Source organism: Petaurus breviceps, unplaced genomic scaffold (assembly GCF_028583685.1).
Source record: "Petaurus breviceps papuanus isolate PSGF00001 unplaced genomic scaffold, PetGlider_PUasm1.0 90644, whole genome shotgun sequence".
NCBI lineage: Eukaryota > Metazoa > Chordata > Mammalia > Diprotodontia > Petauridae > Petaurus > Petaurus breviceps.
Genome location: NW_027187298.1, coordinates 5,396,985 through 5,420,605, shown reverse-complemented (window position 1 = coordinate 5,420,605; position 23,621 = coordinate 5,396,985). Strand labels below are relative to the sequence as shown.

Sequence of the window (23,621 nt, the reverse complement as noted above, 5' to 3'; positions counted from 1 at the left end):
CTCTCTCTCTCTCTCTCTCTCTCTCTCTCTCTCTCTCTCTCTCTCTTGTCTAAACTGTTCTTCAGGTTCATTTTTTATAATATTGATGTTACAACATAAATTCCTCTTTGGGTTCTGCTCACTTCACTCTGTACCAATTCACATATGTCTTTCCATAGCTCTTTGAAATAATTTCCTCCCTCATTTCTTGTAACACTAATGGTTCATCAAATTCATATACTACGATATTTAAAGCCATTCTTCAATTGATAGACATCTCAGGTTTTAGTTACCATTTTTTTTTGCTGCCACAAAAAGAGTTGATATAAATAGTTTTGTATGTATAGGGAACTTTTTTTTCCTTCTTTGACCAACTTTGGATAGAGCCCTAGCAGCTTTATAGCTGGGTCAAAGGGCACATAATATTTAGTAACTTTTGGTGTATAATTCCAAATTGCTTTCCTGGATGATTGAACTCATTAACAGGTTCACCAATAGTCAATGAATTAATGTGCCTATTTTTTCCACACAGCTTCCAACTTTTACCATTTCTTTTTTTTCTTCTTGACACTGATAGTATAAAGTGAAATTTTAATTTGCATTTCTGTAATTAGTAGAAATTTGGAACATTTCTTCATGTGACAAGAGATGGCCTGAGTTACCTCCTTTGAGAATGTCATGTTCTTATCCTTAGACTATATTTATTGAGGAATAGTTTTTTTTTCTTATAAATCTGAATAAATTCCACATATATACAATATACCTATCTCTTTAACTATCTCTTTACCTATCTATCTATCTATCTATCTATCTATCTATCTATCTATCTATCTATCTATCTACCTACCTACCTACCTACCTACCTACAGATATGGAGATAGAGATAAAGATAGGAAATGACATTGGTGAAACTTACTGAAAAAAATTCCTGATAATTCTTTCCTTCTTAATCTTAGTTTTATTAATTTGTTTGTGAAACACTGACCCTTTCACAGAATGATGGGATCACATATTTGCAGCTAAAAGTAATCATTATCAAATGCCTAGTCAAACTTCCACATTTGACATATTAGGAAACTGAGGCTTAAATAGGTTTAATGACTGACTTGGTCATGGTTATATAGGTACTTCAGGATTTGAACCCAACTCCTCTGATTCCAAAACTAGTAAATAAAATTACTTCATGTAAAGTAGAAATAATCAGATTATAATTAACAACCACACATACACTTTGAATCATCAGTGGTTTCCTATGGCATGAAGTACAAACTCCCTATCCTTCTATTTTTCTTTCATATTATACTTCTCTAAACATGGAGTACTCTGGACAAGATGCCCCCTGCCTCTATATGTGCCCTGAACTGTCATACCTCCAAGTCTATTGGTTGGCAGTGCTCCCACTTCCTGAACCCTCTTCAAGTGTCTCAAAGATTGATCTCTTGGAAGAGGGGCTAGACTTGTTAGGTCTGCCTCTGGGCAATGGGTTCAAGATTCATGGAAGCAAATTTTGGCTTGATAGAAGGAAAAGCATTACTAATAAATTGAGCTATCACAAAACAGAATGAATTGTCTTGGTAAGTAGAGTCCCACCATCACACCCCACATCACCCCCCCCCCACACACACACACACACACACTACAGGACCTGATCCAAAGCCTTTCTGACTGCTTGTCAGGTAATACGTAGAGAAAATTCTTGTTCAGGTATAGTTTGGACTTAATGACCAAATCTGAGGTTCTTTCCAGCTCTGAGATTCTGGGGTACTGTGGATGCTACCTCTCCACTCATTTAGCTTATTCAATTTTTATTCTTCCTTTAAAATCCCACCCAGATGCCACTGCCTATTGGGAACAACCTTTCCTCTTGGTCTTAATTCAACACTGCTTTGCACCTCTCTGATTCATTTATCATCCAGTAATTTGCATTAGTCATTTGTGTTCATGTGTTACTCCCCTCCTCCCATTAGAATGCAAGCTCCATGAGGATAGGGATCATGTCTAAACTAAATTTTTTATACATCTTCTGTAGACCTCATCACAATTTTCTGTACACGGTAGGTTTTTCATTTTTGTTAAATGAGTCATAAAGGAAACATAAAGTAAGTATCGACTGAATGCTTGGAGTTCAGAGGAGGAAATGATCACTTAAGCTAGTGCATGCAAAGAAGGTTTCATGAAGGATGTATGTTTTAAAGAATCCAATTTAAGTATGTTGGAAGAATAGAGAAGGTCATATAAGAGGAATTCCCAAAGGTGAAGGATAAAAAGATCATTAGGAATGGTCAGACTTATCTTGAACCCTCAAACCCAGCATTATTTCCCCTGGCAACATGGCTACCCCACAGGAACAAAAACTGAGGTCATCACAAATTTCTATCATCATCTTCCATGAAGCATAATAGTCCCATAACTAGGAGAAAATAATGACTCCAATGCAGAACATCAAACAGTGATGGTATTTCATGATGATTGGGAGATGATCCCAATCAATAGCTAGATGGAGCAATGTTTAAAGTGCTGGTCTTGGAGTTAGAACAGTTGAGTTTGAAGCCTGCTCAGACACTTAATAGTGTCTTAACCTCATCTATAAAATTAGTGGTAATAATAGCACCTCCCTACCTCACAGGGCTGTCATGAAGATCACATGAAATAACATATAATAAAGTTCTCTTTAAATCTTAAAGCACTATAATATCAGCTATCACTATTATTATCATCTTCATTCCAGGTGAGTTTCAGTCAGTAAAACGGCAAAAGTTTTGACCTATTAATCTTCCATATGTATCCATCTAGTTCTAAAGAGTTTCCTTGAAAGACATGCTGTTCTCTGGGCCAGAAACGGGATGTTTTCAAAGAATCATATTATCTCAAGAAAGGAGTTTACACAACTCTGAGGTACCATATCACATCTATTAGATTGTCTAACATGATAAAACAGTAAAATGATAAATGTTGGAGAAGATGTGGGAATATTGGAACACTGATTCATTATTGGTGGAGTTGTGAACTGATCCAGTCATTCTGGAGAGAAATTTGGAACTATGCCCATATGGCTATAAAACTATGCATACTCAGGGCAGCTAGGTGGTGCAGTGAATAAAGCACTGTCCCAGGAGTCAGGAGAACCTGAGTTCAAATCCAGCCTCAGACACTTAAAACAAAAACTAGCCGTGTGACCTTGGGCAAGTCAGTTAACCTCAATTGCCCTCCAAAAAGCAAAAAATAAAAATAAAATAAAATGATCTCTTCATGTTAGCCATAATAAACTGAGTTGTTCTTTTTTTAATTGTGCATACCCTTTGACCCAGCAATGCCACTACTAGTTCTGTATCCCAAAGAGATCATAAAAATGGGAAAAGGACCCACATGTTGTAATGGCAAGCAAAATGGGATTTTTTGCTATTTTACTGGATTGAGTTTTAGCCAATCAAGTGCCCTTGATTGAGTCTTGCCTTTGATTGAATCGAGTCTTTTTTTGAACCAAGAGTATGGATTGGAAATAGTATATATTATACTGCTTGCGGGGAGAGGACAGAGTAGAGACAGGATCAGAGCTGAGAGAGAGAAGTGAGTGTGAGCAGGCTAGGGGAACTTGCTTGTGGGGAGGTCTAACAGAAAAAATGTTTGTGATGTCAGCACTCTTGTCTGTTGATCTGTGTTAATTTCTCAGACAGATGCCCTGTCTGTTGGTCTTTATCAGTGAATTTAGATGATGGTGCTGGTAATGTGTATAAATATTGTTGTAGCCCTGTTAAGCTTTATTTTCTTAGAAACAGAAGCTGCAGGTAGGAACCCCTGGAGTGTGCTGTCTGGCAGGAGCTTGAAGTGGAACAGTCCCCATGAGCTGAGATACAGAGCAGGAGCAGAGAGTGTGAATCAGTCAGCCCACATAGGAAGAGCCAAGGGGTTTGGAAGTCAGCCTCAAGTCAAGGTGAGAGAGGATTTTACTTGGACGCTGTATACTGATTGAGGAGATTGTGACTTACTGTGACATAGGGGTGGATGGAGTTTGGATTTTCTGCTACCACTTAAGGATGTGTAGTGCTAGAGAAGACCCTAGACTGGGACCCCCTGATTTGGGGAATGCAATAATATACGCTGTGTGAGGATTCTGAGGAATGCTATAAGATATACTGCTTGATATGTTTTGTCTAAAACCACATGACTACCTTAACAATAAGTTATGTTATATTGTTGTGAATATTATGCTTTATTGATGAATGAATATATTGCATTATGCTATGCAATTAGAGCCTTGAAATTATTCACAGCAGCAGCCCTCAGGTGCACTGCTGTGACTGGTGATACACATGTACAAAAATATTTATAGCAACTCTTTTTGTGGTGGCCAAGAATTAGAAATTGAGGGGATGCCCATCGAGGGGAATGGCTGAACAAGTTGTGTGTATGAATGTAATGAAATACTATTGTTCCATAAGAAATGATGAGCAGATAGATTTCAGAAAAACCTGGAAAGATTTACATGAATTGATGCTGAGTGAAGTGAGCAGAACCAGGAGAACACTGTACACAGTAACAGAAACATTGTATGATGACCAATTTTGATAGACTTAGCTATTCTCAGGAATACAAGGATCTAAGACAATTCCAAAAGACTCATGATGGAAAATTTTATCCATATCCAGAAAAAGAAATATGGAGTCTTAATGCAGATCAAAGCATACTTTGAAAGAAGACTCTCTCTCTCTCTCTCTCTCTCTCTCTCTCTCTCTCTCTCTCTCTCCCTCTGTCCTTTTTCATGGTTTTACCTTTGGTTCTAATTCTTCTTTAAAACATGACTAAAGTGGAAATATTTTAACATGCTTGTACATAGATAGCCTGTATCAGATTGTGTGCCATCTTGGGGAGGGGGAAGTGGGAGAAAATTTAGAACTCAAAATCTTTAAGTGAAAGTTAAAAACTAAAAAACAAATATTTTTTTTAAAAAAAAGAAACTGTAAAGTAGGAAGGGTAGCAGGTCTTATATTATCTAAATTTTAAGTAAAAAAAAATGGTTCTACCAAAAGAAAAAAGAAAAAAAAGGAGCTTACATAGGGGTCTTCTAGACCAACCTTCTACCTCACACAGGAATGGCTTCCTCAGAATCTCTCATTAGTGGTATTACCTCCTCTGCTTGAATACCTAAAGTGACAAGCAATTCATCATCAGTACAGAAGGAAGTCTACATCATTTTTAAATAGACAAAATTATTCAATACAAATGAACTTTTAAACTATTTATGACAAAAAACTACTATGAATTATGCAAATTATGTATTTATTTTAGTCTAATATTGCTGCCATCATTTGGTAAGCCAAAAATATTTTGACTTTAAAGAGGGGTTCCCCTACTCAGAAAGGTCTGGAACTAGTGCAATACGCCATAAGTATAAACAGCACAGAAACTTAGAACAAGGACATGCACACGTACTTCCCTACCACTTTCTGACTTCAGCCCTGTCTTGGTGCCCTGGATACTGTACTGAATCAATATGCTATTCCCACAAGCATAGACCTTCAAATAGAGAAAACATGCTCCATTTGTAACCAGGAGACTTGAATTTAAATTCTGGCTTTCTTATATACTAGCAGGGAGACCATGGAAAAATCACTTTGCCTCACTTTCCCTGTTTCATCATTTGAAAAAACGCAGAGGTTAGATTAGGTTTTGATTAAGACTATATCATATCCCCTAGATCTCTCCCAGGTCTCCTCTCCTCTTTTCTAAATATTCCCAGTTTAAAATGCTCTTTGCATTTGACTGTTTGCAAGTTTTTTGCCATCTATCCTTCTCTTGAGGTCTTCCAACTTGTCACTGTCCAAATCTATACACAAGATTTAAAGTGTAGTCTAGCCTTGATCCCAAGGAGCAGCAGGGATATTATTTACTATGTTCTAAACACAGTGCTCTTATCACTACAGTCTAAAAATCAATTTAGGTTTGTGGGCATCTAAAATGGATCATTGGCTAACTGCATTTAAAGTCAATAAAATCCTAGAAGTCTTCTTCTCCTAGGCACCGAGATGAATTCACTTTAGCACCTGCCTGTGTGTCCTATGCATTTATGTGATTAGTACTTGGACTTGAACCATCTCCTCTACCTCCTTCATTATTTCTTCACCAACCCCTGGAATCCTAACACCCTTTGTCACAAACCCATCATCAGGTTCTCCCACAGGAACCCAGGAATTCGAGTTGGAAAGGATTGCATAGACTACCTAGTTCAGCTCTCCCGTTTTATAGATGAAGGAATCGAGGCACATAGAGATTAAACCATTTTGTTTAAGGTCACTTTGTGTAAGGTGTATTGCAAGTGACATCATAAAAAGAATTTGAACTTAAATCCTCTGGATTCCAAATCCACTGCTGTTTATGTTATACCAATTATTTTTAATCAGTGGTCCTCACACTCTAAGATAGCCACAGAATTTTTGCAAAAGGCCCACAAAAACACACAAGAATTTTTTAAAATAGCTTTTGAGAATTGAATTAATAATATCTTACACATATAATTTTTGTTTTTTGCAACTGTGGCTTCACCCAGAAATTCTTATATGAAGACAAAATAATATAAACCTGTAGTTGATCACTTTAGAAAGATTTTTGGTTCACTGAGAGGATAACAGACCTGCCGTTGGTCACAGAACCTTAGTTTCAGTAGCAAGTGTTGAACACATGTTTTCCATATTCCTTTATCCATTGGTGACACACCTCCTCTCACTCTCCACCTCCACCCAACCTGTCTCACCCAATATATCTAACATAAATTCTGCAGAATGTCTGAAAACTCTTAGTGAAATCTCAAGTTTTAATAACATAAAAAGCTATTACTTAAGCTTTAGTAATTTAAGATTGCACTAAGACTTTTGGGATAGCTATATATATTACTATTTTAAACATATATTATGACAACTACAATACAGAGGAACTTTAAAGTACCTATGACAAAAACTGCCAAAGATTCTGCATTTTTTATCTGACGCTGCTGCCTTCATAATTTGGCAAGTCATAAAATTTTTCTTGACAGAAAGTAGTGTCCCCCTACTCAGAAAGATTGTAAACCACTGTAAAAGGGCATAACTAAAAACAGCATAGATATTCAGAGCAAGGACATGCATATGTGCCCCCTCCACCTTATTTGCCAACACTCAGATACTTCCTCTTCTCCACACACCACTGATTCACAGACCAATGTTCAAATATTTTTGGCCAACATTTTGCATTTACCAAAAAATGTTCTGAAGAATCAACCTCACTTTAAACTGTTTAGTGGTGAGCTTAAGAAAACCTCTTACTGGAACAGGGATATTTTGCTTCCTTCCTATTAACTGACATTATCTATTCTGTTGGTCTGACTTTACAGAGCTTATTTTTTTAATAAGAAATCTCTGGAAACAGAAGGTAGAAATTCAAATATTTTGCTAAAAGATTGGGAGAGTAAAGTAAGGAATGTATTGAAGGGCATTTCCCCCTCCACTCCACACCACAACCACACAACCTCCCATATTTAATTCCCAAGGTACAATATGCTAGTTACATGGAGATAAAACAAACATTCAGCAAACTGAACAATGTACCATTAGTCTCAAGTGTAGAAAGTGCTTTTTGGACAAAAATATAATTTTACATGAAACTAATTATTTAGTCCATGTCAATATGCTTGACCACGATGGCACATTTCTCCAAAAAATGTATGAATTCATTCTGATCTTCTAACTGAATGATGGAGTGTTTCTTTTTCCCTCTAGTTTCTTCCCACACTTCTGTCCTCCTCCTAATCCTCCCTCCCAACCCAGGAAAATGTCACAAACAATTTCCTTCACTCTAGGTTGAAGGTTTTTAACTGTGGCTTTAATGCTGTTGGAAGGATATTTCCTGCATATCAATAAGCAATGTGGAATTAAAGAATCTCAGATTAGGAAGGAACAGCCAACATCACCTAATTTAACCCACAGTTGAGTAGGAATTCACTCCCCTAGAAGCATTCCCAAAATCTCTGATTGAAGTTCTCTAGTTATGGGAAACTCACTATCCTCCACCAGTAGCATTTCACTTTTATACAGCTCTAACTGCTAGGAAATCTTTTGTTCAAATAGTCAAATGAACCTGAGATCTCACCAAGTTGACAATTTCCTCCAAGCTGGAAGCTATAGCTCCTCCATGCCCATCCCATGTGATTCTTGCCCATGTCCATGTTCTATAAGTATTATGACAAAGAATCCATGCATTAAGAAGCACAAAGAAGCTTTCTTGTTTTCTTTTGACATAACAAAAAGGATCATCGATGAGCACATTGGCTATGTATCTATTATTCCTCACTCTTGCCACATGAGCAGTTCAGGTCCAGGCTCTTTTTCAGTAATACATTTCTTTGATACATCTTTTAATCCATTTCTCCAGTATAATTCCTAGTTTGTAATGTTTTGCAGATTCCTCATACCTATCCTAACTTTGTTCGTGATCCTCTGAGTGACAGATATTTTTAATACTTCTTCAGAGCCTGTAGGGTACCTATGTCTCAAAACACAGAAGATCACGTGAAGAATACTTGCATCAAAATGAGGGGCTTTATGTCAATCCAAAATCTGCCTTTTATGAGTCTTGCTCCCCACGCTCACCAATTCTGCTCTCAGGAGCTAAGGAGAACTTAGTTCCCCGCAACTTCTATCCTCAAGGTTTCTCTTCCACAAATGAAACACCCATAGATCTTTCAAATGATCCTCATATGGTTTGGTTTTCTGTAGCTTCATAATCCTGATCATACCTTCTCCCCACCCTGTACTTGTTGATTTTTTGAACCAACATATATAGGGCTTTACTGTCATTGGTTAGCATTCTGATGTCTAAACTACAGATGTGTGACAAGTTTCACTTAAACTAGTCAAATACACTTCCTCAAAAGGTCCTTCATAAGACGTAAAAAACAAAACAAAACATTTTGCTGTTGTTCTTTGTAAAGGAAAAGTGAAAAGCAATAATCAAAGAAAAAAGGGGGACAGCTAGGTAGCACAGTGGATAAAGTACCAGCCGTGGAGTCAGGAGGAGCTGCGTACAAATCTAGCCTGAGACACTTACTGGCTGTGTGACCCTCGGAAAGTCATGTAACCCCAACTGCCTCCCTCTCCTCCTCCCCTCCAAAAAGGGAGAAAAAAATCGGTATGTATGCAGTAAATATATTAGTTAAAAAAACATGGTACTGATACAATAGTATGCAAATTAACTTCCAAATTTGCGAACTTAAAATACTTTTCAGAAGCAATGTTTACTTTTTCCTGTAATTTCTTGTTTTACATGATTTTACACTGTTAAAAATTTTAACATACATTCTTTATCATTATGAAAGTATATTTTATCACATTAGATACAAAGAATAAATATATATGATAAACAATCTGATTTTTTTCCCCAAATACTGCCTCAATTATACTAAAGACATTTAAATCAGGCAGTTTCTCAGGCCATTTAAGTATGGTTATCTCTATTTTGGGAAGAGATTTTTTTAAGATATAAAATAAAGCCAATCCAATAAACATTGATTAAGCACCTATGTTTCAGGAGATATAATTAATAAAAAGAAAGACATTCCTTATCCTTAAGGAGTTTAAAATCTAATGGGAGGGGATGGGAGGCACCAAGGGATACCCATCATAGGCCGTATTTGGTTCCATGAAGCTAAAAACCAAGTAGAACATCAGAAGGAGAATGGAATGAGCCCAGAAGTCCAGGTTCTGCCCTATATAAAGGAAAGCAATGGAAGGATTTTAGCACTCTATCCTCCAGGCCTCCAATCGGAGGAGAGAAGAGGATGAAACAAGGCTTGAGTTAGCAGCATGGCTAATCTTTCTTAATATAGGACACAATTGTTGCATTACTCCTCCATGTAGGAATTTTTGTGATTTTAAACAATTATACTTTTCTGTGTGTATCTCAATATATTTATCTGATTTTATCATTTCCTCCATGGGAGAAGGACTTGTAGACCCACTGGCATTTTTTTCAATCCTCAAAAATTTTGAAGGGAGGATACCTTTACAATCTGACAAAGGTGCTCACCTATTATGCATTCACCTGGTACTCTTCCGATAATGGTTCTGGTATAAAGCCTTGAATAAAAAGTGTGGCCCATCAGTGAAAATCCCTTTTTTCATTTTAACAGTCTTTAGTACTCTAGTCTTTGTATTGCTTTGCCCACGACGAGCATTTTTTCTTCATAGCAATATAACCACTGCTGATTTTGTTTTTTATTGATCTATTCATTGTTCTTTCAACTGAAGTTGTACTACACAGGAATCAATAGAAATCCCTATAGCTACCAGATCACTCTCAAAGTCTTTGCTTAGTTTCTGAAGATTAATTAGGCTATTTTGCAGCAATAATTTGTCAGTTCCTGGCATTAACAATTTTTTTGACCGTAATTTCCTTTGCACTTTGGTATGGCATCTTATTTCATTGTTTGCTTGAGTGACCTCTGAAACACTTGACTTCTCCCCACCAACAGTCAGTACCATATCTATAAGAGTCATTATAGTGCACCTTCAAAGAGCTATAACTTTTGTATAACTTTTGCATATTTCCTGGGAGTTATATCCAGTATTAAAAATGATAAAATGAGAGAAAGAGAGAGAGAGAGAGAGAAATGGAATATGAGCCTATGGAATGAAATTTAGAATATAATGGAAAGAACTAAGTAAAAATGGGGAAATTAGATCAATATTATTTCATATAACAATAATAATTGTTATTAATAATATTATTAATAATAATAATTAGCATTTATATAGTACTTACTATGTTCCAGACATTATGTTGGGACTTTTAAGATTATTATTTCATTTCATCCTCACAACAATCCTCAGAGGTAGCTGCTATTATCCCCATTTTACAGATGATGAAACTGACACAAATAGAGGTTAAGTGATTTGTTCAGGATCACACCCCTAGAAAATGTATGGTTGGATTTGAACCCAAGACCTCTTGATTCCAGACACAGTGCTCTAACCACCGTACCATTCAGTTGCCCCTAATGTAGCTAAGATAAAATATTCTGAGTCATCCTAATAGTATCAGTAGAATATACAAGCATGAACACTGTAATCACAATATGAAATAAAATAAAAATCTGGACTGTTCCAAGTAATTCACATACCACTGTAATAACAATTGATAGTTACACAGTGTTCTATGAATATTCTCTCATTTGTAACAAAGAGCTGACTTTAGGATTAGGAGAATTTGGGTTCAAATCCTGACTACATTATATATCGGTCATTTAAACCCCAAAAAGTAACTTGACCGGTATCCCAGATAATTCTCTAATAAGTTATAGAAGGATTGCCAACCTGCCTCGATAGGAATTTCAATACTAAGAGTTCTATATATTAATGAAACTACAAATACGGACTAAAACTTGTATATGGACAAACAAGCACATACATCAGATAAAAGTATGACATCCAAAATCTATAAGGAATCACTTAAGTGAGTAACATATTATTATAAAGACTGGTTAAAGTAAATGAATAGACTATATATGTGTGTGTGTGTGCGTATATATATATATACATATATGTGTGTGCATATATAATATATATGTATACATATATCTGCTTTATTTATAACGGCAAAATAATTAGATATTAAATGAATAAATTGTGGCACCTTACAGCAATAGGACATAACAGTGCCATAAAATAAATAGGAAGCCTTTAATGAATATTGAAAGACATTTAAAAAGTAATGCAGACCAAAAATCAGAAGACACACTGATTAAAACTAATTCAAAAGAAGGAGGGGAAAAAAGAAAAGGAAAAATAAAGCCAAAGGTAAAAAAATATAATGGCTGGGAAGACACATACACGTACACACACACACACACACACACACACACACACACACACCATTTTATGCTTGTTATTTCATTTGGTTCTGTCTCCTTAAAGGGCTTGATGTATCATGCAACAAAATTAGGATTAAAGTAATATCCAAGAAACAAACAGGGATGGAGAAATACACTTAGATGAGGTTAGCTGAATACAAGTTTCTCTTTTCTCCAAGAGAAAAACAAAAAGAACTCTCTAAGTTTGGGAGACAATGAAAGAACTGCAGACTCTTAGAAGCATCAGAGACCTGAGAGGCCATTTAATTTAACTCCTACCTGAACAAGTAATGCCCTCTCCAACATCCCCACGTGATTTGGCCTCCACCTGAAGGCTTCTAGTAAGGTCTACTACCTCACAAGGCAGACCATTCTACATCTGGATAGGTCTAATTATTAGGCAATTCTATGTCATTGAAATAAGAGAAAACTGATCCAGTGAGTGAATCCTTCATAAATGCAAAGTTTTGATTAATTCTATGGAAGTTTCACTACGATCTCATGATAAAATCATTCTGGTCTGGCACTGAGACTGACAACTTAAATGACCAAAATGTGTATTCTTGTTCTTACAGAGATACCATCCTGGAACTGAACTGAGAAATAAGTCAGTAGTTGTCAAATTGAGTTATCATTCAATGTCACAGAGTTTATTTTTTTAATAGATAAACCCATGTCTGGCTGAGTTTTTTAATACTGTGCTTGAATTTTTTTTCCTGTGAGATGTCCTTGGTATCATAAGCAATAATGAATTTAAAAGTTTGAACTTAGGAACTCTAGTGTCTTCAGAGAAAAATTCGTTAGGATGAATGTAGAAATGAGCAAACTGGGAATACCATACTTGCTTTGTGCATGTGCATATGTGTGTGTGTGTGTGTGTGTGTGAAGGGGAGGAGGGCTTTCTGTCCTCAAAGAAAGCCCAGAAATCTACTTTAAATAATTCCAAAACATATGTTTCAAAAGAACCAACCAGGGTACAGAAGATGCATTGGCACTGGGCTATTGTTGTCATCTGCTCCAAAGGATATTCCCCAAGACAGAGTTTACAAGACACCAAGGGATCAAGCGCCAAGTCCCACGTAGGCCTGTATCTTGCCATGGTCATCGCTGAGCAACCTAAAATGAGTGAAATGAAAGATCAGCACCGCAAATGGCCTTCAAACAAAAGCTCAACCATCACCACTAAGCAAATATTTATCAGCGATGGCAGTTTTATATGTAATCTAACTGACTCTGGCCTCTTTGCAAGTCCTCCTCCAATGCCTCAGTGGGGTCCCAGAGGCAAGTGAGAAGGCACCAATTCAGATGACTCCTTTCTCAGTCCTATAAAGTCTTTATGAGAAAGTTGTGAATATCTATGGAGGGGATTCTTAATAAAGATATGAAAAAAATGAATAGACATACCTTTAAAATTTCCTCTAGCAGACATAGTGAAAGATCTATAGAATATAAGAATCCTGTGGTATTTGTAAAATTTTTTAAGCCTTAGACTCTGGAAAGCAGAATGCAGGCTTAAATGTTCTTCTCAACAAGGTCTCACATGCAAAGATTAAGATTCCTTAAAAGATACCACTTTATTCAGTGATACTCTGATTAAGGTAGGGGATAGGGATTGGATCTGTAATTTCTTTGGTAATAGGGAACTCTAGGTGAGGAAACTCCTTCTAACAGTGTAGGTCATCAACTTTTTTGCAACTTAGAGTCTTAGAAATTTGTCTAGAGCACTAGAAGGCTAAGTGACTCACCTAGGGTCACACAGCCAGTATGTGTCCAAGTCCAAGTATTCCAGCTCTCTAACCCCTAGGCTATACTGCCTTTAATTAGCATTATCAATTGAAGACTAAACCAGGGACATGCATACTCTACAACAGGGTCTGCCACCATCATGGAGGATGTTCCATTCAGCATCCTCTGAGCAAGTACTATTCCTCACTGTGGCATGGAGGTGACCTTGGGCTCTTGACTTCTATGAAGAAGAGCAAACTCTGGTGGATTCTGCCAAACTCAAAAGGTTTTGAGCACAATTCCAAGAATGGACAGTCTCTGCTATCTGATGACCAAGCTAGCTAAACATGGAAAAAGCTCATCACCAGCTGGCTGGCCACTAGGTGATGAATTCTCTAGCCACGGAAACACAAGAAACCAATGAAGAAAATACAAAATGACCTTCAGTACCATGCAGCAGCCATCTGCTTTCAGCAGAGGCAACAGCAGAGTATTAGAAAAGGAGGCTAAGAATGGAAGAGGCTCATCACCAGCTGGCTGGCCACTAGGTGATGAATTGTTGGACCATGGCAATATAAGAAACAGAAGAAGAAAATACAAAATGACTTTCAGTCATTCAGACATTCAGCCATATGCTTCTGTAGGTACAGCAGCACAGTGGAAGGAAAGGAGGCAGAAGTTCAAAGAATCACACAAGTATTTCCATAGTACACTTAAATTGTTTATAATAGCAATTATCATCATAAACAACAACAACAACACCATCATCATCATCATCCCCACAATCCTGGCTGCTACTAGAGTTGTCCCCAAGACACTTTTAAAAAGCCTACAGAAAAAAAAGCCTACAAAAGATGGACTTATATCCCAATACTTTTTAAAAATCAATTATGAAAAAGCAGTTATTTTATATGCCTTTGCAATAGTTTGCAGAACATTAAATATAAAAGAACAATACTATGATAGTAACTTGTCCCAGGACTGTTTCTATCTGACCTCCACAGAAAAGGATGAGAACAAGACTGATAATAAGAGAAGAATCAGAAGACAATAATAGCAATAATAGCTTATATCCATAAATATATATATATATATACAGTGCTTTAAAGTCTTAGAGTACTTCACACACATTATCTTATTTGAACCTCACAACAACCCTGGGAGGCAAGTACTACAGGTATTATCATACCCATTCTATAGATGAAGATACTGAGATGCAAGAGAGGTTAAGTGACTTACCCATGGTCACACAGCTAGGAAGTGTCAGAGGCAAGGTTCGAACCCAGGCCTTCCTGACTCCAAGTCCAGCACTGTCCACCAAGCCAATTCTATTTAGGTACAATGTTTCAGAGTTGTATCTATTGCATAAAGTGAGATTCACTTGTAAAGTTAATCAAAGTGCCATAAGTGAAAGCTTATATTAAGGGCAATTATAATTCAATGTGAGTAACAACAACTTAAATCTGTTAGACACATCAAAAGTTATATTAAAATCAAATTACGCTCTGAACTGCATATTGTTCGATGCTCAAATAAATATTTAATTTATTCCTTGTGCCCAGGACTGCCTTTGAAACTTAAGAGTAAAAACAAAATAATCATTCATTCTGTCATTCCATGAATCTTTGAGTGCATGTTAAATGCAAAACATTGTTATTAGGATCTTAGGACCATGGATATAGAGTTAGAAGGGGATTGAGAAGCCATGTAGCTCTCTGTAGTCCAAACCCCTTATTTTACCATTAAGGGAAACTGAGGTCCAGAGTGGTGATTAACATGGCAGAGCTAGGTTTCATTCATTTCAGTGTTCTTTTATCATACCCCATTTTTATTCTCTCTTCATAGGTAAAGTGCTAGGTCACAAAGAAGATCAAGACATGGCACCTACCTTCTTCACATAGTTTATAATCTCATTGGGAAGAGAGAACTGACCCAGTTAAGGGCTAAATCTTGTAGTATGAACTCAAGTTGCAAGGCAGCTCTGGGGAGGGAATGCATTGTGGGCTGAGAGAAGGAAGGATGGAAGCTTAGCCTTGAAAGAGGGATAATGGAAAGTAATGGAATTAGGTGATGGAAGGGGGGGAAAAAAAAGAAGACAATCCAGACTGATGGAAACCATGAGCAATGAGAAGTTTCCCGGGAGAAATAAGGAATAGTCTAACTAAGCAGAAGATTCAGGTGGTGGGAGGGATGGCTCTCTCAGCTGAAGTACTGTTAGCTCCATTTCTAAAAAAAAGTTCTTGTTCTCAAGCATGTTCTGCACCACTACCTCCCCACTACTACCCCATCAATCAATTCAATGAAGTTTCAAAAAGACATCAGATTTCCAGGGGAGTGACTTGAAGTTAGGAAATATATGATGCATAAGACTCATGGGACTGTAGGTCTAGAGCTTAAAGGGACCTTAGAAGTGTCATCTTTATTTTATGGAGGAAACTGAAGTAACTGAAAGGTTAAGAAACTTGCCCAAGGTCACAGAGACCTACTTTACCATCTTAATCTTAGTATAAGAATACTTCTCTTGGAAGTAAATATAGTCATGGGGGGGGGGGGGCGAAGGACTCCCTACATAAAGGTCTTCAAAGAATACTCCAGAAATGATCAAAAGAGGGAACTGAGAAGATATGGCCAGGGTATAGTACTTCCCAGGCCCAAGTGTGATATATGGAAGTCCTAGTAATAGCCAGCACTACCCCTCGCCTCCGCCTCTCCCCAGCATCTCACCCCCACCCTTCGATCAATGTTTCCAATCGCAGGAATTAGATCTCAATTCTCAACTCAAGCAGATAGAAAAATAATAGTTTTTGCAAAGAGTATCACACCAAACTGTGAAGTAGGTAGTAGAAATATTTTTAGTGTTATTGCACAGAGGAGGAAACTGAGATTTTAAGGTGGCAACAACACCTTGTTTCAACAGACTCCAAGCCTTTGAACTTTAGCTCACTCCTCAACTACAATGTTTCTGTTAACAGTTCTTTTCTACTTCTTCCCACCCCTCTCCATCCCTCACCTGAGCAATCACTGGTTCTTGTCCTCATACTTATTGTAGTAAGAGTTCCCTGTCCCCTCTCTCCTCCTCCTATTCCTATCCTGAGCCCACTACCACCACTCTCTCTCTCTTCCTTTGATTTTCTTTTACAGGTAAAAATATTTCTGTTGACCCAAATCACTGAATTTCATCTTCATGGAAGCTAAATTCTGTTTCCTAAAGAAGGTCTTTTAAACAAAGTATATAGTAAAAATTGATGGCTCATAATAGATACAACCTCTGGCAGGATTTAGAAAGCTGGAAAGGTTTTAAGTTAGCTTTCCTGGTACCAGTCTAGCTAATGAGGGAAAGTCTGATAAATTCTTTGGCCATGGCAACCCATAGAACAACAACAAAAAAGCATAATGCAAAATGGTCCTTAGTCCTTTGGTATTCCTTTCTATTTCTGTAATGACAGTGGCAAGGTAAAAGAAAGGGAAGCAAAGGGTGCTAAGAATTATACACTTTTTAGACCATCTACGAAATTTTCCTATCTACAAAATACAGGTACTGTGTGAGATCCTTGTTAAGTGTCAACAAGCAAAAATTTTCCTTGGAAGAAATAAGCCATGTCACTCTTGACATTTTGCCATACATTAAACCAGAAGATAGAAAGAATTTACAGCTATACAGAAGAATAAGTCACAGGTTCTCTTGAAGAGGCAGATGAATGGACTGGCCAAGCTGGTATAACAATATGTCCAAAGGCTGCAAAGAAACATAATTTCATGGGAAAATTTGTTTCTCTGGTATTGTAGTCCCTGTGATTAAATCTCTGTAAAAAGACCACACACCATGAAAATAATCAGAGCTTACGCACCACCATCTGTTGCTCGTGAAGAGAGAATGTTTCTTTCTTTATGCTCCAAAGAGCACTAGGGTTTGAAGTCAGAGGAGCAATGTGGCTTTGGGCAAGTCACATAATACCTCTGTGCCCACTTTCCTCATCTGTAAAATGTGAGGATTGGACTGGATGACCTCTGAGGTCTCTCCCTTCCAGATCTTAGTTTACAATCCTATGAAACTATACAAAGCACGTAGTAACAACTTTTCAAAAGAAATCAAGATATCCATAAGAACTGGCAAGTTCAAAGCAAAGAAGGAAAGAGGTAAATAAAGAAAAAAAGAAAAATGTTTTGGAAAATGTGGATCAGGAAGAAGGAATGAAAGAAGCCAAAGATCTGTAGCTTATAGAGAAGCCACAAACTAACACATCATAAATACTTTATTCAAGACAAGAATCAGAAGGCACTAGGTCTGGTGAGGACAGAATAACAATATCACTTAAATGATATTAAATATATTTCAACATGCAGAAAAACAAGATTCATTATTAATGTGAGAGTCTTTCCTGAATCAGTTGTCTTTAAATTTAGGCCTACCATCCATAAGAGGGATGATGAGAGTCCCACTGTACTCTACCATGGTCAGACCACGTCTGTAGTCCCTTCCAGGCACCATATTTCAGGGATAACATTGCCAGGCTAAGCCAAAGAGAATAGAGAGTGAACAGAGAGTCAGGATACTTGAGAACATATGATACAAGAATCATAGAAAGAATTAACATGTTCAGCCTGGAGAAAGGATAGCTTATTTAATAAGTGAGTCAAATAGTCTGGTTATTTGAATGTTGTTTTTTAAGTTAAGTAGCCCAATTATTTGAGGGTTAGTCATATACAAGTGGGTCTAGATTTGTTCTATTTCATCTGGGGTAGAGAAACTGGGAAAAATGTGTAAAAGTGAAAGGGAAGCAGATTTCAGCTGCCTAAAAGGGGAAAGAAAAAAAAAAGGAATAGGCTGCCTTGGGAAATAATGAATTTGCCATTCCTAAAGATTTGTAAATGGAAGATGGGGACCTTTTTACATTTTTTTTTTATTTTTACTTTTTGTAAATACTATAGATGATTCCAGTTCCAGCATGAGATGGATTAGATGATACTCAAAGTCCCTTCTAACTCTCAGATTCTTTGACTACTCACTGACAGAATCTAAAAAGAAGGATCCCTAGAGATTATCTCAACTAACATTAGGTCTTCAATAGGGATAGGCCAGTCTCTTCACAGTTAACTGAATTATTCCCACTTGTTGTGCTTCCTGAATTCCCACTAAAAAGTCCACTACTGATTGCTCTTTCTCCTCTCTAAATACCTAATTTTTATCCATTTTTTTAAAATCCCACTCCACAAAATCTTCCCTATAATCTCCAGTTGCACCCCCCCACACACACACATTCTACACCCTAGACTTCAAATGGCAAAGAAAAATCCTCTGAATGTTACTGTAGAAGGAAATGGCAAAACTCTCCAGTATCTATGTAAAGAAAATCCCAAATGGTGTCACAAAGGGCCAGGCATGACTTAAATGACTGAACAATAACAAAAACCCCTAAATGTTAAGGGGACTGCATGTGGAAGATGTTTGGGATGACATGAGCAAGAACCGCTCAGAATGAAAAAAACATGGTCAAGTTGCTATCTCAACCCCACAGGGCTTGCCAACAACCATTAAGGTCACAGATTCATCGAGGTATTAAAGTAACTGTTGGAACAGATTCTTTCTCCACAAATAAGCTAAGTTCATGGACGGCAGAGACTATAACTGAGTCTACATTTGTACAGCATCTAACGCAAGGCAAGATGCATGATAATTGAATGTCTGAGAATGAGATAGTTCCAGGACCAAGAAGACCCAAGAAGACACAGTCCTACCTCTGGTTTCAAACCTTACTGAACTGATAAATTACCCAAGTAAAACACCCTAAGGTTGACAGAAGTTTTAGATTATGCTGTTTTCAGAATGTTCTACAATCAGAATAGTGAAGATGATTTTGGCTTTGCCATATCCCTGCAGTGTAGCCTTGAGCAAGCTCCTTCCCTTTTCTCTGCTTTCTTTTCTTATTCCATTAGGGAAAAAAAAAAGTTAAAACTAAATACATGGTTCAAATGTCACTTTCTGTGAGACCTTTCCTGATGCCCATCCCCTTCTCTCCCAAATTGTTTTCTATTTACTTTGCACATATTATGCATATACTTATATCTGTATAGGTTGTCTCCTTTAATAGAATTAAGCTCCTTGAGGACAAGGACCATTTTATTTTTGTCTTTTTATACATATCACTTAGTACTGTGCCTGTCAAATATCAGGCATTTAATAAATGCTTGTTGATTGGCTGATAAATAATACTATATATATATATATATATATATATATATATATATATATATATATTGCCTCTAATATGGTTTCATGCTTTCATCACAGGGTTGAATTGGTCTTATTAGGGGGCCACTTTCAGGCATCCTGACCTGTATCTTGCTACTGAACTGGGATGGCTCTGGAGGAAAAAATGAGGCTGGTGACTTTGCACAGCCTTCCCTCATTTAAATCTAATTCACTTGCAAGTCATGGCATCACCTTCTTGATATCATGGTCCTCTTCAAGAATGAAGGACAAACAACCATCTGTGAGTAACATGAGCTGCCCCACTAGGGACCCAACTGGCGAATTCCAACTCCTTCCTTCCCTCCTGTAAAGCCATACATGAGCAGGGCTGCTGCTGTGAACAGCCTCCAAGGCTCTGACCACACAGCATAGTGAGCTCTCTACTCATTCAACAACAAATCAGAGCAAAACACTCACAGAAAATCAAAATACAGCATTCACCATGTCACAACTCAACAAGTTACCACCAAAATGGCCACACAGCCCCCACCAAAGCGGTCACACAGTTTCAAACAAAGTACATTCTTTTAGTCAAATCACAAAATTTTTAATTCGATCACAAAGTACAAAAGTCAAAGTTCTCCCCCCCAGGTCACAGTAAATCACAATCTTCTCAATCAGTACACAGTATCCAAGTAGTCTTCTCTCAGCTTGACTGGAGGCTGGCTCCCAGGCTCCACGGCCCCTCCCCCATGGTCCCAGCTCCAACTGTCACCTGGGTTCAAAGGCAGGCGGCTACCAGCTCCCTGTCCAGCTCCTTGTCTAGTTGTTCATCCAGTTCCTGTCCCACACCAAAGCCCACAGTGTCCAGTCCACCTCAAGTCCCCCACAGTTCCCTCCTCTGGGAAGACAAAGCTTAACAGAGACACAACACCATTCATACAGGTTGCTGGCACCACCATCAAACCACTATCTGCCTGTGAAATCAACTCAGACTCACCAACAAGGTCTGAGAACTCAACACAAATCATCAAAATAGAAATCAACACAGACCCACAAACACAGTACAAGAGGTCAGCACAAATCATCAGTAAAATCCCAGGACCTCCAAAACCCTCCTCCAGGACTTCTGTAAACATACAACCAGAAAATCCCTTTCAGGCTTCCAGTGAAGTCCCACGGCTTCTGCACAAAGTGTCACAAACATCAACACAGACAGAACAGAGTGCCTGGATACCACAAATCTTCTCCTTCTTGACTCTGCCACTGCAAGCCTCTTCTCTTTTCTGCTGTATCAAGCCCTGGGCCTCTCCTTATATATGGTCATTAGTTCCTCCTCTTCCTGTTGCAGGAGTTCACAAGTTCGAGGGTTCACAAGTTGTGGGGTTCACATGTTCTGTTTCTTAACAGACTTGATACAAGGCTCAAAAGAAACAAACTGAAACAAGGTGTTAATTCAATAGCTGGAACAAGGTGTGAACTACTACTGTGCTTGCCATTATACTTCCTTCTTTCTCTCCTCTCCTCCTTCCTCACCTTCTGTCCACATAGGGTATCATACCTTTATGTGTGGATTCTCAGCCCAAAGAAATGTACATTTTGATCACTGAAATCTATCAAAATATCTTGGGTTTTAAGGGCCAGACTTCTTTCTTAATAAGGAACCATGTCTTAAACCCAAATCACTCTGGTTCTCAGTGTTTGGCCTACATTAGGTCCCAGGGCAAGCCCAAGAGGTCGTTTTTTTTTGGGGGGGGGGGTCCTGAGGATTCAGAGTGGATATAAATAGCAATTGTTTCTGTTTTGGCCAGAAACCTGAGGGTCTTCTCCCAGATAGTTTTTTTTTTTTTTATTAAAGAGGCCTTTCTTAGTCTTAGTCTTTTCTTACCTAGCCTTAATCACTGAATGAACACTACCTCAGACAAACTGAAAGCTGGCAAAGACCTCAGCTTAAAAAGACCAAGGTCTCCCACTGCATCTGAGGCCATCTCCAGTTGTCCTGATCTATATCTGGCCACTGCACCTATATGGTTCTAAAGGAGAAAGTGAGGCTGGTGACTTTGCACAGCCTTCACTCAATCTTCCTGATGTCATGGTCCTGTGGACTTTCATTTTCTGTTTTTAGAAAATGTGTAAGGTACTCATTTGACTTGAAGTTAAAGTCCCTGTTAAAAGGTAAGACATCCTTAGGAAAAGATGTATACTTCTTATATCTCATGATGAACTGTAGGTATTTTCCTAGATGTTGTTGTTATTGTTGTCTTTAATCTTAGGGAAGATTAAGAAGAAACTGAATAGCTGGAAATTAGAAAGGAAATATATGATACTTCCTGCTGTCGATCACTGAAAAGAAGGAAGGGCTATACATGAATTCTTAAACCATTAAAGATTCTTACTAATAGAAAATATGTAAATATGAGAGAAGTCCTCTCTCTCTCTCTCTCTCTCTCTCTCTCTCTCTCTCTCTCTCTCTCTTTCCTTCTTCCTCCCTCCCTCTCTCTCCCCTATCTCCAATTAGATGAAAATGGACTTCAATAAAATTCCAAAATCTATTTCTGATGCTGACATGAGGGGGCTATGAAAAAGGATACCTGAATCTCAGAGTTGGAAGGGATTTCAAGGGCCCTCTAGTTCTACTCAAAGCTGAATAAGAATCCTTGCTAGTTACAACATTTCTTGACAGGCTGCCATCCAGCCTTTGCTTCAAAACCTCCAGCCAAACAAAGGTTAACAACTGCATTCTGTGGTAGCTCATTTCACTCTGGGATAGTTCTTATTATCAGGAAATTGTTCCTTAGCATTAGGAAGTTTTTCCATGAGAATTTGCCTCTCTGAAATTTCCACCCTAATTCCAGGCTCTGCCTTCTGGGACCAAATGGAGTAAATCTAATATCTCTTCCACACAATTAAGTTCTTCAAATTCTAGAAGACTGTTCTCATATCCCCCCTTAAGTCTTCTCTAGACTAGATATCTTCATATTCTTACATGGCATTGTCTCCAGGCTCTTCATCATCCTAAGGCAGCTACTGGTGGAATAGTGGATAGAGAGCACTGGGCCTGGGATCAGAAAGACCTAACTTAAAATCCAACCTCAGACATTTAGCATTTTTGTGAGGCTGTACAAGTCAATTATCTCTTCTCGCCTCGTTTATAAAATGGGGATAAAATAGTATCTGCCTCCCAGGTTTGCTGTGAGGATCAAAGGAAGTACTATTTGTAAAGCACTTAGCACAGTGCCTGGCAGATGCCATATAAATTCTTCCCTTCCCTTCCTACTGGCAACTGAACTGGAAATCAAGTCAATACTTCAATTCTTTTTCCAAGATATGAAACTGTTCAGGCCAGCCTGCCCCTGGATAAAGATACAATGTTAACCTTGAAACACTTGTGAGTTGAAAGCTATAATTTAGTTTTAACATTATATTCCTCTCACAAGGTTTACCAATGTTTTGTAGCCATTCTTTATGAACCAAATACAAAGTAAGACACAAAGTCATTCACTCCCCTTACATATGTAACCATGTATAAACCATGCACTTGATTCTGCCAAATTCTGCTATGTATAAGAAAAGCTCAACTCAGAAATATTTCCTTCATTCCCTCTGACCTTAAGTTTAATGAATGAAAGCCCATTTTCCTGGGCTATTCTTTCCCTCATACACTTATCCAGTTATGCTGCACTGTTTGAAATGTATATACTCTGCTATTTTTTACCCAGAGAGGTAGTACTGCTTAGGTGGAAGAGAATTCTGGATTCAAAAACTTATTCTGATATTTAGTAGGCAAGTGATCTGAGATCCTTCCTCTCTCTCAGTTTTTGTTGCTCATATATACAAGGATATTGGACTAGA

The 23,621-nt window shown here is 37.8% G+C and overlaps 1 protein-coding gene across 9 annotated transcripts in view; it reads right to left on the bottom strand.

The window, feature by feature from the left end:
• RNF144A (ring finger protein 144A) overlaps positions 1–23,621 on the bottom strand; it is a 161,557-nt gene that overhangs the window by 60,720 nt on the left and 77,216 nt on the right. For 7 of the 9 annotated variants that reach the window (XM_069064787.1, XM_069064788.1, XM_069064789.1 and 4 more), the window contains one exon: positions 12,825–12,970. In XM_069064787.1, coding sequence (XP_068920888.1) covers positions 12,825–12,959 — 135 coding nt within the window. In that variant the 5' untranslated portion in view covers positions 12,960–12,970. Of the gene's footprint in view, positions 1–5,030; positions 5,122–12,824; positions 12,971–14,818; positions 15,017–23,621 lie in introns of those variants that run through there. The other 2 variants (XM_069064782.1, XM_069064786.1) reach the window with 2 other exon arrangements.